Raw genomic sequence first — 14969 nt, 5'->3', positions numbered from 1 at the left:
AGGTCTCCTACCTGACTTCGCCACACTCCCTTTAAGGCCCCCCCCAAGAAATTTTTGGGTTGTACTCACGGGCTTCCAGCCTTGCTTCCGTGCTGCCTCCTCATATCGCCTCCTCTCGGCTTTAGCTGCCTCCAGCTCTTCACGAGGGAGGCGATATTCTCCCGGTTGTGCCCAAGGTCCCTTACCATCCAGTATCTCCTCCCATGTCCATGAATCCTGTGTAGGTGGGTCCTGTTGCCGCTTGACACGCCGCTTGGTCCTAGATTGGTGGGTAATTCTGTCACGATCGTCTTCTTGAGAGAGATTGGACCAAGGCGCAGCGTGTGCAAAATACATCTCTTTATTGTGGAAGAGAGAAAAAACACGAAAACGAACACTATACACAAACTAACAAAAAACAACAAACGACCGTGAAGCTAAATAACGTAAGTGCACAGACAAGCAACAAACGTTCAACATAGACAATTACCCACAAACACATGATGCCCATGGCTGCCTTAAATATGGCTCCCAATTAGAGACAATAAACCACAGCTGTCTCTAATTGAGAACCAATCTAGGCAGCCATCGACATACAAACACCTAGACAAGACATTTCCCCATTAAACCTACAAACCCCTAGACAACCCAAAACACATACTTCCCCATGTCACACCCTGACCTAACTAAAATAATAATGAAAACAAAGATAACTAAGGCCAGGGTGTGACATTAGGTGCCTTTTGGAAAACTCTAAGAGGGCTGTCATGTGCCTTTTACTGAGGAGTGGTTTCCGTCTGGCCACTACCATAAAGGCCTGATTTGTGAAGTGCTGCAGAGATCGTTGTCCTTATGGAAGGTTCTCTGGAAGGTTCTCCCATCTCCAAAGAGGGACTCTGGAGCACTGTCAGAGGGACCATCGGGTTCTTGGTCATCTCCCTGGCCCTTCTCCCCCGATTGCTCAGTTTGGCCGGGCAGCCAGCTCTGAGTGTCTTGGTGGTTTCAAACTTATTCCATTTAAGAATGATGGAGGCCACTGTGTTCTTGGGGACCTTCAGTGTTGTAGACATGTTTCGGTACCCTTCCCCAGATCTGTGCCTCGACACAATCCGGTCTCGGAGCTCTACAGAAAATTCCTTTGGCTTGGCTTTTGCTCTGACACGCACTGTCAACTTTGGGACCTTATATAGACCGGAGTGTGCCTTTCCAAATCATGTCCAATCAATTAAATTCATCACAGGTGGACTCCAATGAAGTTGTAGAAGCGTCTCAAGAATGATCAATGGAAACAGGATGCATATATTTTTTTTTCTCCCCAATTTCGATCTGGTCTAATCGCTGCAACTCCCCAACGGGCTCGGGAGGCGAACTTTGAGTCATGTGTCCTCCGAAACATGACCCGCCAAACCGTGCTTCTTAACCCGGAAGCCAGCGTCACCAATGTGTCGGAGGAAACATTGTTCAACTGACGAGCAAGGTCAGCCTGCAGGCACCCGGCCCACTACAAGGAGTCACTAGAGCACGATGAGCCATGTAAAGCCCCCCTCCCCTAACCCGGACGACGCAGTTTTTGCTTTGTCGTTATGGGGTATTGTGTGTAGATTGATTAAGAAAAATGTGTATTTAATACATTTTAGAATAAGGCTGTAACGTAACAAAATGTGGGAAAATTCAAGGAGTCTGAATACTTTCCGAATGCACTGTATATTCTTGCATTCTTGGGTTTCTTTAACTCACATTGTAGTTGTTATGATTTTTTAAATGTATTTTATTCTATTTTCTATTATTATCTATATTATTATCACTGCATTGATGGGAAAGTGTTCTCAAGGTAAGAATTTTACTGTACTGTTTTACACCTGTTGTGTTCTGTGCACGTGGCAGATAAACTTTGAAACTTGAAACACACACTCACACACATCCATGTTCAAGATTAACTGTCCTACTGGACATTTCCTGGCCCAGCAGTGAGAGCAGGGTGGGGCTGTACTGGAGGGGCTGTGTGGATATAGAGTGTCTGCTGTTAATGTAATAAAGACATCTGTGCTCCATTGTAAATTATTCCAGTGGTATGTCATAGCTTTACACACTGAATGTCACTCACATAATCCACTGTTGAATATGTGCAGTGTGTGTGCTGGCTGTGGGATTGTTTTACATTCTGGGAAAGGAATTAAAAGCTCCCACCACAGGACAATGCCACCCCTATTTCAACGTAATTCTTGTCCTGTAGCGTAAATTCTCATTTAGGTTCCATGACGCAGGCTGCTAATACATGGTGCAGGCCGCTAATATACAGTGGGGAGAACAAGTATTTGATACACTGCCGATTTTGCAGGTTTTCCTACTTACAAAGCATGTAGAGGTCTGTCATTTTTATCATAGGTACACTTCAACTGTGAGAGACGGAATCTAAAACAAAAATCCAGAAAATCACATTGTATGATTTTTAAGTAATTAATTTGCATTTTATTGCATGACATAAGTATTTGATCACCTACCAACCAGTAAGAATTCCGGCTCTCACAGACCTGTTAGTTTTTCTTTAAGAAGCCCTCCTGTTCTCCACTCATTACCTGTATTAACTGCACCTGTTTGAACTCGTTACCTGTATAAAAGACACCTGTCCACACACTCAATCAAACAGACTCCAACCTCTCCACAATGGCCAAGACCAGAGAGCTGTGTAAGGACATCAGGGATAAATTGTAGACCTGTACAAGGCTGGGATGGGCTACAGGACAATAGCCAAGCAGCTTGGTGAGAAGGCAACAACTGTTGGCACAATTATTAGAAAATGGAAGAAGTTCAAGATGACGGTCAATCACCCTCGGTCTGGGGCTCCATGCAAGATCTCACCTCGTGGGGCATCAATGATCATGAGGAATGTGAGGGATCAGCCCAGAACTACACGGCAGGACCTGGTCAATGACCTGAAGAGAGCTGGGACCACAGTCTCAAAGAAAACCATTAGTAACACACTACGCCGTCATGGATTAAAATCCTGCAGCGCACGCAAGGTCCCCCTGCTCAAGCCAGCGCATGTCCAGGCCCGTCTGAAGTTTGCCAATGACCATCTGGATGATCCAGAGGAGGAATGGGAGAAGGTCATGTGGTCTGATGAGACAAAAATAGAGCTTTTTGCTCTAAACTCCACTCGCCGTGTTTGGAGGAATAGAAGGATGAGTACAACCCCAAGAACACCATCCCAACCGTGAAGCATGGAGGTGGAAACATCATTCTTTGGGGATGCTTTTCTGCAAAGGGGACAGGACGACTGCACCGTATTGAGGGGAGGATGGACGGGGCCATGTATCGCGAGATCTTGACCAACAACCTCCTTCCCTCAGTAAGAGCATTGAAGATGGGTCGTGGCTGGGTCTTCCAGCATGACAACGACCCGAAACACACAGCCAGGGCAACTAAGGAGTGGCTCCGTAAGAAGCATCTCAAGGTCCTGGAGTGGCCTAGCCAGTCTCCAGACCTGAACCCAATAGAAAATCTTTGGAGGGAGCCGAAAGTCCGTATTGCCCAGCGACAGCCCCGAAACCTGAAGGATCTGGAGAAGGTCTGTATGGAGGAGTGGGCCAAAATCCCTGCTGCAGTGTGTGCAAACCTGGTCAAGAACTACAGGAAACGTATGATCTCTGTAATTGCAAACTAAGGTTTCTGTACCAAATATTCAGTTCTGCTTTTCTGATGTATCAAATACTTATGTCATGCAATAAAATGCAAATTAATTACTTAAAAATCATACAATGTGATTTTCTGGATTTTTGTTTTAGATTCCTTCTCTCACAGTTGAAGTGTACCTATGATAAAAATTACAGACCTCTACATGCTTTGTAAGTTGGAAAACCTGCAAAATCGGCAGTGTATCAAATACTTGTTCTCCCCACTGTATATTCACAAATTGGGGCTGTGAACGTTGTGGTGATTTCCACATGGAGTAAAGAAATAACAACAAGTAGGGCATGGACAGCTGTCAGTGTATCTAGCTAGCATGCTAACCTAGCTACACCGTATTCAAAAGATTAGCCAGCTGGCTAGGCTATCGCTGGTGCTGGAAATGGATTTGTCTTAAGCATTTAGGGAAAACTTCGCCACAGATGGATAGGGGAAACCACTGAGATCATCGTAAATGAAACACCAATAGAAATGTAAGAACAACACAAAATAGATATACAAGTTCATGGAATTTTCTTTCACTGGTGCTTTTTCATTATAGGATAGACACGTGATTTCTAGCTGCACCATTCAAAGCAGTGGAGCGTGGTCAAAACCATTTTTCTTGGGGTGACAAGGGGAGCGAAGAGGAAGCTTTGCAGGTGCTTCTGATTAATAAATAATGCCATGTTAGTGGCTGGTAACATTGATATAAAAACCAGCTCTGAAAAGAAACGTAGACTGAAAAGTATTAGCATGTCATATCATAGGGGAAACACACGATTGGCACGAAATATATCGGATGTTACCACTTCGGATTTCCCACTTCAACCCCAAATATATACAGTGCATTTGGAAAGTATTCATACCCCTTCCCTTTTTCCACATTTTGTTATGTTACAGCCTTATTCTGAAATGGATTAAAAAATATATTTAAAAAATCTACACACAATTTCCCAAAATGACAAAGCGAAAACTGTTTTTTTTGTAATTTTTACAAATGTATTAAAAATAAAAATTCCTTATTTAATAATGGTTTTGGTAATTTCCAAATGCATAAGTATTCAGACCCTTTGCTATGAGACTGGAAATTAAGCTCAGGTGTATTCTGTTTCCATTGATCATCCTTGAGATGTTTCTACAACTTGATTGGAGTCCACCTGTAAATTCAATTGATTGGACATGATTTGGAAAGACATACCTGTCTATATAAGGTTCCACAGTTGACAGTGCATGTCAGAGCAAAAACCAAGCCATGAGGTGGAAGGAATTGTCCGTAGAGCTCCGAGACAGGATTGTGTCGAGGCAGAGATCTGGGGAAGGGTGCAAAAACATTTCTGCACCATTGAAGTTCCCCAAAGGACACAGTGGCCTCCATCATTCTTAAATGGAAGAAGTTTGGAACCACCAAGACTCTTCCTAGAGCTGGCCGCCAGGCCAAACTGAGCAATCGGGGGAGAAGGGCCTTGGTCAGGGAGGTGACCAAGAACCCAATGGTCACTCTGACAGAGCTCCAGAGTTCCTCTGTGGAGATGGGAGAACCTTCAGGAGGACAACCATCTCTACAGCACGTCACCAATCAGGCCTTTATGGTAAAGTGGCCAGACAGAAGCTACTCATCAGTAAAAGGCACATGACAGCCCGCTTGAAGTTTGCCAAAAGGCACCTAAAGGACCAGATTCTCTGGTCTGATGAAACCAAGATTGAACTCTTTGGCCTGAATGCCAAGCGTCACGTCTGGAGGAAACCTGGCACCATCCCTATGGTGAAGCATGGTGGTGGCAGCATCATGCTGTGGGGATGTTTTTCAGCGGCAGGTACTGGGAGACTAGTCAGGATGGAGGGAAAGATGAACGGAGCAAAGAACAGCGAGATCCTTCATGAAAATCTGCTCCAGAGCGCTCAGGACCTCAGACTGGGGCCAAGGTTCACCTTCCAACAGGACAACGACCCTAAGAACACAACCAAGACAACGCAGGAGTGGTTTCGGGACAAGTTTCTGAATGTCCTTGAGTGCCCCAACCAGAGCCCGGACTTGAACCCGATCGAACATCTCTGGAGAGACCTGAAAATAGCCACACACACACACACACACACACACACACACACACACACACACACACACACACACACACACACACACACACACACACACACACACACACACACACACACACACACACAGGAGACATAATCCCACTTGTGAACTTAAACGCGTAGTCTGTGTGCCCTGTGCTTCACTCCTATAGCTTTAGTTTCTTTGTCTTTGATCTCATCTGTTGCTTTTGAAAATAATTTTTACACACAGTGAAGAACATTGGATGACTCGACATGAGTGAATGAATGAGAGAGTTCAATATCAGCCTTGTCTTTTCTTTGATCTATGATCACATTGTATGCTAAGCAACATCTGAAGCAAACTGTAATGGTGAATGCATTGATAACAGGTTATTTTACAGTGTATGACTCCGTGTCTACAATCAAATTCAATCACATTTATTTTTATAAAGTGCTTTTTACATCAGCAGTTGCCACAAAGTGCTATACAGATACCCAGCCTAAAACCCCAAACAGCAAGCAATGCAGACAGATTTATTCTACTATTATGGCATGGTCATTACACTGTGATAGTAGGTGGTTGGCACAACTGGATAGGCTGCTGTTTTGATGCTGCTCCTCTCCTGAATGGTAGAGAGATGGAAGGCAAGAAAGAGAGAGGAGAAAGCACAGAAAGATAGAGAGAGAGAGCGAGAGACCGAGAGGGATCTGAGATGAATATTTAATGCAGGAGCTGCGTTATGTCATTTCTGTGAATTAGGCCTCGGTGACTGTCAGAAGGGATTGGAGAGGTCAGATGGGGAGAGGGGAAGAGGAGTGGCAGCTGGTTGGATGCATACACACACACACATACAAATGCGCATACCGTATCAAATGTACATGCACATAACCACACGTGCACACACCTAGAGGGATAGTGATTGGCTGTAGTTCAGTGGTCCATGGTTGATGGGTTATCTGAGCAGCTCAGGCTGGGTGTGTGTGGGTGTCACGGGTCGAACTGTTGGCAGTCCCGTAATCCTTTTAAAGGTCAGTCTATCTCTCCCCTCACTCACTCACTCACTCACTCACTCACTCACTCACTCACTCACTCACTCACTCACTCACTCACTCACTCACTGTCTCTAATCCAGCTGGTGGAGTGAGTCATCCAGGACCACCATGATGGAACTCATTTGTTAACACAGTGTTCTCCCTCTGTTAGTGCTGGGATGGAACAAAAGCATGAACACCCAGTAACTATCCATCTGCGTGTCTTTATCCACCCTATCGCCTATTTCCCACCTGCTCTCACCCAGCATTTTCACTCTGTCTACAGTACTCCTTCACACTCAGTTTCTCATTTTCACTCTGTCTACAGTACTCCTTCACACTCAGTTTCTCATTTTCACTCTGTCTACAGTACTCCTTCACACTCAGTTTCTCATTTTCACTCTGTCTACAGTACTCCTTCACACTCAGTTTCTTATTTTCACTTTCTCTCGCTCTCTTCTCTCAGTGACAGACCCTTCATGCCGCAGTCTACCATTATCTTTTCACAGCAGCCGACTTGTGTGTGTTCAGAGTGTGTGTGTGTGTCACAGGAACGTGTTTGTCAGACAGAGAGAGGGCGTGCGTGTGCACAGCATCCTCAGATAATGTCAGAGCTTGAATGGCCTCAGATCCCAACCTTCAATTTAAAAGAAAATCCCCCCTTTTAAACCTGAGCACTGTGGCCTTGTGTTGTAGAATAGATTACCTGGAGGTGTGTGTGTGTGTGTGTACATATGTTCTTGGCTGTGTGCATGTTTGTGTGTGTGAGAAATGACAAGCCTTTCTGAGGCCATGTGCTCAAGTGTCGAGAGCTGACTTTTTACTTCTGAAATTCTCCGAAAAGGAAAGGTGTGTTTTTGTGAGTGACCGTGGGTGTACCGAAGGGAGGTTTCCAGCATACTCTCTACTCTGCCCCAGCAATCTCTACTGTAAAATCCCAGTGTCTCTGCCCATCTAATGGCTGCCACGGCTAGCTATGCTCTGTGTATGTAGCCATGTCATATTCCATCGATGAAGTCACATTCTTTCTGTGGGCCAGCTATGTAACAAGCCGGACAGATGATTCCAGCACCTAGCCAGCCAGTTGGGATGACTGGGAGGCTCCGTTTCCCAAATCCCAAATCCTGGACGGGGGACAGGAGCGTGAGGGAGGGATTAGAGAGGCCAGAGGTCTACTCCGTTCTGCCCTGGCGTAGTAACACATACACACATAACACACACACACACACACACACACACACACACACACACACACACACACACACACACACACACACACACACACACACACACACACACACACACACACACATAACACACACATCTGTCCCCGGGAGCCTAACAGCTGGTGCCAAGGTCTCTCTGAACTTGGCCCACGATCTCTCTCCTCATCCCACAGTACCATCTCTTTATCTGTCATTCTAGCCAGCCATCTGTCTGTCCATCCAATCTATCCATGTAAGGCTGCAATTGGAGCACTAGGTTTTAATACTGCCCACCCACGCACGTATGGATGTCAAATCAAATTTAACAAAATAATAATTGTCACATGTGCCGAATACAACAGGTGTAGACCTTACAATGAAATGCTTACTTACGAGCCCTAACCAACAATGCAGTAAAAAAAAAGAAAGAAAATAAATTAAAGTAACAAATGATTAAAGAGCAGCAGTAAAATAACAATAGCGAGACTGTATACAGGGGGTACCGGTACAGAGTCAATGTGCGGGGCACCGATTAGTCGATGTGAACACACACACACACACACACACAGCGCCGCCCCATACAATTAGAGTCCTTAACTGGACAGTGATTGTATTAGTCTGAGCCCAGGAGACTAATTTAACTAAGTGCAATAGGCTTGTGCTGCTGCAAGCATTTTTGTGCATCGCAGTGTGTTCTAGTACACAGCTCATACTTGCCTGGATATGCTGTATATTATTATGAGTTTCCATTTCTCATATCCTTTAATCAAAGGCTATTTGATGAAGCAGGTCCACAGAGTTCAGTGTAGTTTAATATACGCCAGAATAGAACATCAGTTTATTATAAACCTCCTTTAGGATGGAGCCTGATTTGGAGTGGAGAAATGTTGTTAACTGTTGGGTCTTGTTGCCGTGGTTACCACTGATTAGGCTTGGGCGATATACCGTATATACATACCGTAAACTGGGGTATTTTCAAATACTGTAATTGTTATTTTATTTAAAAAATCATAATTGGTGGGGGGGTGTATATTGTTATATTGTGTGTGTGTGGGGGTTTATATTTACTGTATGTCTGAAGTACATTGAGTGTATGATCACTTCTCCATCTCTGTCCCCTGTCTCCTCTGCCTTAGACCTGGTTCCTTGCACTGTAGGAGCTGAGTGGAGGGAGGCGTTAGTTGTGCATGGTTGCTCTGCCTGCTCATAAATATCAGGACCCCACACCAACCTGGTTAAATATACACTGAGTGTACAAAACATTAGGAACTTTTTCCATGTCATTGGCCAGGTGAATCAAGTTGAAAGCTGTGATCCCTTATTGATGTCACTTGTTAAATCCACTTCAATCACTGTAGATGAAGGGGAGGAGACAGGTTAAAGAAGGATTTTGAAGCCTTCAGACAATTAAGACATGGATTGTGTATGTGTTCCATTCAGATGTTGAATGGGCAAGACAAAAATATTTAAGTGCCTTTGAGCAGGGTAGTGTAGTAGGTGCCAGGCGCACCGGTTTGAGTGTGTCAAGAACTGCAACGCTGCTGTGATTTTCACGCTCAACCGTTTCCTGTATGTATCAAGAATGGTTCATCACCCAAAGAACATCCATCCAACTTGACCCAAATGTGGGAAGCATTCAAGTCAACATGGGCCAGCATCCCTGTGGAACGCTTTCAACACCTTGTAGTTCATGCCCAGACAAATTGAGACTGTTCAAAAGCGGGGGGTTGCAACTCAATATTAGGAAGATGTTCCTAGTGTTTGGTATACCCAGTGTATATGGAAGAGAGATGGGTGAGATGGGGGTATAGTAGACCCGTCCAATTGGTGGTGGGACAGCAGAACGGATGAGACTCCACTGCCTGAATGAGTGTATATTTTGATTTAGATTTTCTATAGTACTACTAATATATGTAAAGAGCCCCTTGAACATAACATACATGATACATAAGGATTTCATTGCCAAATGGTGGTTTGTGGAAAGAGTTTTAAAAAATGGACAGATCCTGCAGGGTATCGACTGAACAACAGAAAAGTTGTGCGATTGTGTTTATCTTCCTTTTCCTCTCCCCTCAGATCATCAAAAACTGGAACGAGAGGCCCGCATCTGTCGCCTGCTCAAACATCCCAACATAGGTGAGTGTCTCCTACTGTACTTACCATAGTAGGCTAAATGAAAAGTGTGTCTGTATGACAACCTACCTGCTGAGCAAGAGCTGTTTGGTGGCAACCAACAATGACAGTACGAAACCGAAGGGACATTGTTGTCAGTCTAGCAACAGGTGAAGTCTCTCGCTGTACATTGACTGCTGCCAAAACGTTGTTGGGTGTCCAGAAGAAAAAACAGAGATTTGAGTGGTCAAATTCTGCCCATATTTCAGCCATGTTGGTTTGAAGAGCATTGAGGGTGTCTCCAGTGTCAGTGTGTTACATGGAGTCACCTCAGCAATTCATGGAAGAGAGTTAGGGTGTAGGCAAATGGAGGGAGCCAGCCAAATTAAATGATGCCCACTAGTGTGGACCATTTGCATGGTCCGACTGGTGAGTGAGAGCCACAGAATTTAGGGGCCAACCCACCACCGCATGCAAACTCAGGGAAATGACAGTTGTCACCTCGCCTCACACTGCAAGCCAGCCTCTCTTTCCACTACAGTGAATGTGCGACATACATGCAGGTTAGTGGAGGCTCCTCCTCCGAAGAAGGGGAGGACCATCCTCAGTGAATTTCATTAAATAATAATAGTGAAACATTTAAAAAGTTATCATTTTTAGATAAAACTATACTAAATATATACACTTGTCACCAAATTATTGATTAAAACACACTGTTTTGCAATGAAGGTCTACAGTATCCTCAACCGCACTCTGTACGGTAGCACCATGGTGTAGCTGGAGGACAGTTAGCTTCCATCTTCCTCTGGGTACATTGACTTCAATACAAAACCTAGGAGGCTCATGGTTCTCATCCCCTTCCATAGACTTACACAGTAATTCTGACAACTTCCGGAGGACGTCCTCCAACCTACCAGAGCTCTTGCAGCATGAAATGACATGTTGTCCCCCCAATCAAAGGATCAGAGAATGAATCTAGCACTGAAACCATAATATGCTGTCTAGACCTGGGACACACGTGCGTCCGCATGTTGATTTTGCACATCCACACCAGACGTGATCCAGACACGCAGGTTGAAATATCGAAATGAACTCTGAACCAATTGTATTCATTTGGGGACAGGTCGAAACACATGAAACATTCAGGGACATTTAGCTAGCTAGCTTGCTGTTGCTAGCTAATTTGTCGTGGAATATATACATTGGGTTGTTATTATACCTGAAATGCACAAGGTCCTTTTTTTCATGGACCTTTGTAGAATTTCGACCCATTTTGAGTCACCCAAAATCGTGTATTCTCTACTCTGACATTTAATCCACAGATAATAGGGGAAACTCATTTTTAGTAATCTCTCCTTCTTCAGTAGTAGTAGTAGTCTTCTTATTCTTCTGTGGAAGAAGTTGTAACGGCAGCCTTCCTCCTCTTCACGAGAAGAGAGGGTGTAACAGGGATCGGACCAACACGCAGCGTAGCCAGTGCTCAACATGTTTAATAAAACGAAACAGTGAACACTTACAATGATACAAAATAACAAAATGTGGCAAACCGATACAGCCCTATCTGGTGCAGAGAAAACACAAAGACAGGAAACAACCACCCACAAACCCCAACACAAAACAAGCCACCTATATATGATTCCCAATCAGAGACAACACAAAACACCTGCCTCTGATTGAGAACCATATTAGGCCAAACATAGAAACAGACAAACTAGACACACAACATAGAATGCCCACCCAGCTCACGTCCTGACCAACACTAAAACAAGCAAAACACACAAGAACTATGGTCAGAACGTGACAGAAGTTGTTTGCCTTAATGTTGGAAACCAACTTTAAGGTGCATTACCAACACCAACTGGACTGGAGTGTGGACCTCAGTTAATCTTTCAATCACCCACATGGGTATACAGTTGAAGTTGGAAGTGTACATACACCTTAGCCAAATACATTTAAACTCAGTTTTTTCACAATTCCTGACATTTAATCCTAGTAAAAATTCCCTGTCTTAGGTCAGTTAGGATCACCACTTTATTTTAAGAATGTGACATGATAGTAGAGAGAATGATTTATTTCAGCTTGTATTTCTTTCATCACATTCCCAGTGGGTCAGAAGTTTACATACACTCAATTAGTATTTGGTAGCATTGCCTTTAAATTGTTTAACTTGGGTCAAACGCTCAAGCTTCCCACAATAAGTTGGGTGAATTTTGGCCCATTCCTCCTGACAGAGCTGGTGTAACTGAGTCAGGTTTGTAAGACTCCTTGCTCGCACATGCTTTTTCAGTTCTGTCCACAAATTTTCTATAGAATTGAGGTCAGGGCTTTGTGAATGCCACTCCAATACCTTGACTTTCTTGTCCTTAATCCATTTTGCCACAACTTTCGAAGTATGCTTGGGGTCATTGTCCATTTGGAAGACCCATTTGCGACCAAGCTTTAACTTCCTGACTGATGTCTTGAGATGTTGCTTCAATATAGCCACATAATTTTGCTTCCTCATGAAGTCATCTATTTTGGGAGGGACTAATCTATGCATTAGTCCCTCCTGCAGCAAAGCCCCCCCACAACATGATGCTGCCACCCCATGCTTCACGGTTGGGATGGTGTTCTTCAGCTTGCAAGCCACCCCCTTTTTCCACCAAACATAACAATGGTCATTATGGCCAAACAGTTATATTTTTGTTTCATCAGACCAGAGGACATTTCTCCAAAAAGTACGATCTTTGTCCCCATGTCCAGTTGCAAACAGTAGTCTGGCTTTTTTATGGCGGTTTTGGAGCAGTGGCTTCTTCCTTGCTGAGCGGCCTTTCAAGTTATGTCGATATAGGACTCGTTTTACTGTGGATATAGATACTTTTGTACCTGTTTCCTCCAGCATCTTCAAATCAAATCAAAGTTTATTTGTCACGTGCGCCGAATACACCAGGTGTAGACCTTACAGTGAAATGCTTACTTACAGGCTCAAGCCAGTAGTGCAAAAAAGGTATTAGGTGAACAATAGGTAAGTAAAGAAATAAAACAACAGTAAAAAGACAGACTTTATACAGTAGCGAGGCTATAAAAGTAGCGAGGCTACATACAGACACCGGTTAGTCAGGCTGATTGAGGTAGTATGTACATGTAGATATGGTTAAAGTGACTATGCATATATGATGAACAGAGAGTAGCAGTAGCGTAAAAGAGGGGTTGGCGAGTGGCGGGACACAATGCAGATAGCCCGGTTAGTCAATGTGCGGGAGCACTGGTTGGTTGGCCCAATTGAGATAGTATGTAAATGAATGCATAGTTAAAGTGACTATGCATATATGATAAACAGAGAGTAGCAGCAGCGTAAAAAAGAGGGGTTCGGGAGGGGGGTTGGGGGGGCACACAATGCAAATAGTCCGGGTAGCCATTTGATTACCTGTTCAGGAGTCTTATGGTTTGGGGGTAAAACCTGTTGAGAAGCCTTTTTGTCCTAGACTTGGCACTCCGGTACCGCTTGCCATGCGGTAGTAGAGAGAACAGGCTATGACTGGGGTGGCTGGGGTCTTTGACAATTTTTAGGGCCTTCCTCTGACACCGCCTGGTGTAGAGGTCCTGGATGGCAGGCAGCTTTGCCCCAGTGATGTACTGGGCCGTACGCACTACCCTCTGTAGTGCCTTGCGGTCAGAGGCTGAGCAATTGCCGTACCAGGCAGTGATGCAACCAGTCAGGATGCTCTCGATGTTGCAGCTGTAGAACCTTTTGAGGATCTCAGGACCCATGCCAAATCTTTTTAGTTTCCTGAGGGGGAATAGGCTTTGTCGTGCCCTCTTCATGACTGTCTTGGTGTGTTTAGACCATTCTAGTTTGTTGTGGATGTGGACACCAAGGAACTTGAAGCTCTCAACCTGCTCCACTACAGCCCCGTCGATGAGAATGGGGGTGTGCGCGGTCCTCCTTTTCCTGTAGTCCACAATCATCTCCTTAGTCTTGGTTATGTTGAGTGATAGGTTATTATTCTGGCACCACCCTGCTAGGTCTCTGACCTCCTCCTTATAGGCTGTCTCGTCGTTGTCGGTGATCAGGCCTACCACTGTTGTGTCGTCTGCAAACTTAATGATGGTGTTGGAGTCGTGCCTGGCCATGCAGTCGTGGGTGAACAGGGAGTACAGGAGGGGACTGAGCACGCACCCCTGTGGTGCTCCAGTGTTGAGGATCAGCGTGGCAGATGTGTTGCTACCTACCTTCACCACCTGGGGGCGGCCCGTCAGGAAGTCCAGGATCCAGTTGCAGAGGGAGGTGTTTAGTCCCAGGATCCTTAGCTTAGTGATGAGCTTTGAGGGTACTATGGTGTTGAAAGCTGAGCTGTAGTCAATGAATAGCATTCTCACATAAGTGTTCCTTTTGTCCAGGTGGGAAAGGGCAGTGTGGAGTGCAATAGAGATTGCATCATCTGTGGATCTGTTTGGGCGGTATGCAAATTGGAGTGGGTCCTTGGTTTCTGGGATAATGGTGTTGATGTGAGCCATTACCAACCATTCAAAGCACTTCATGGCTACGGACGTGAGTGCTACGGGTCTGTAGTCATTTAGGCAGATTGCCTTTGTGTTCTTGGGCACAGGGACTATGGTGGTCTGCTTGATACATGTTGGTATTACAGACTCAATCAGGGACCTGTTGAAAATGTCAGTGAAGACACCTGCCAGTTGGTCATCACATGCCCGGAGCACACGTCCTGGTAATCCGTCTGGCCCTGCAGCCAGTGTATGTTGACCTTTTTAAAGGTCTTACTCACGTCGGCTACGGAGAGGGTGATCACACAGTCGTCCGGAACAGCTGATGCTCTCATGCATGCCTCAGTGTTGCTTGCCTCGAAGCGAGCATAGAAGTGATTTAGCCTCGTCTGGTAGGCTCGTGTCACTGGGCAGCTCGCGGCTGTGCTTCCCTTT

General features: G+C 44.9%; 1 protein-coding gene across 34 annotated transcripts in view; it reads left to right on the top strand.

The window, feature by feature from the left end:
- Positions 1 to 14969, top strand: part of LOC139562635 (calcium/calmodulin-dependent protein kinase type II subunit gamma) — a 105134-nt gene that overhangs the window by 39281 nt on the left and 50884 nt on the right. For all 34 annotated transcript variants that reach the window (XM_071380499.1, XM_071380480.1, XM_071380492.1 and 31 more), the window contains exon 3: positions 10017 to 10076. In XM_071380499.1, coding sequence (XP_071236600.1) covers positions 10017 to 10076 — 60 coding nt within the window. The remainder of the gene's footprint in view (positions 1 to 10016; positions 10077 to 14969) is intronic.

Source organism: Salvelinus alpinus, chromosome 32 (assembly GCF_045679555.1).
Source record: "Salvelinus alpinus chromosome 32, SLU_Salpinus.1, whole genome shotgun sequence".
Lineage (NCBI taxonomy): Eukaryota > Metazoa > Chordata > Actinopteri > Salmoniformes > Salmonidae > Salvelinus > Salvelinus alpinus.
The sequence above is the reverse complement of the archived record's forward strand: the minus strand, read 5'-3'. Positions and strand labels throughout refer to the sequence as shown.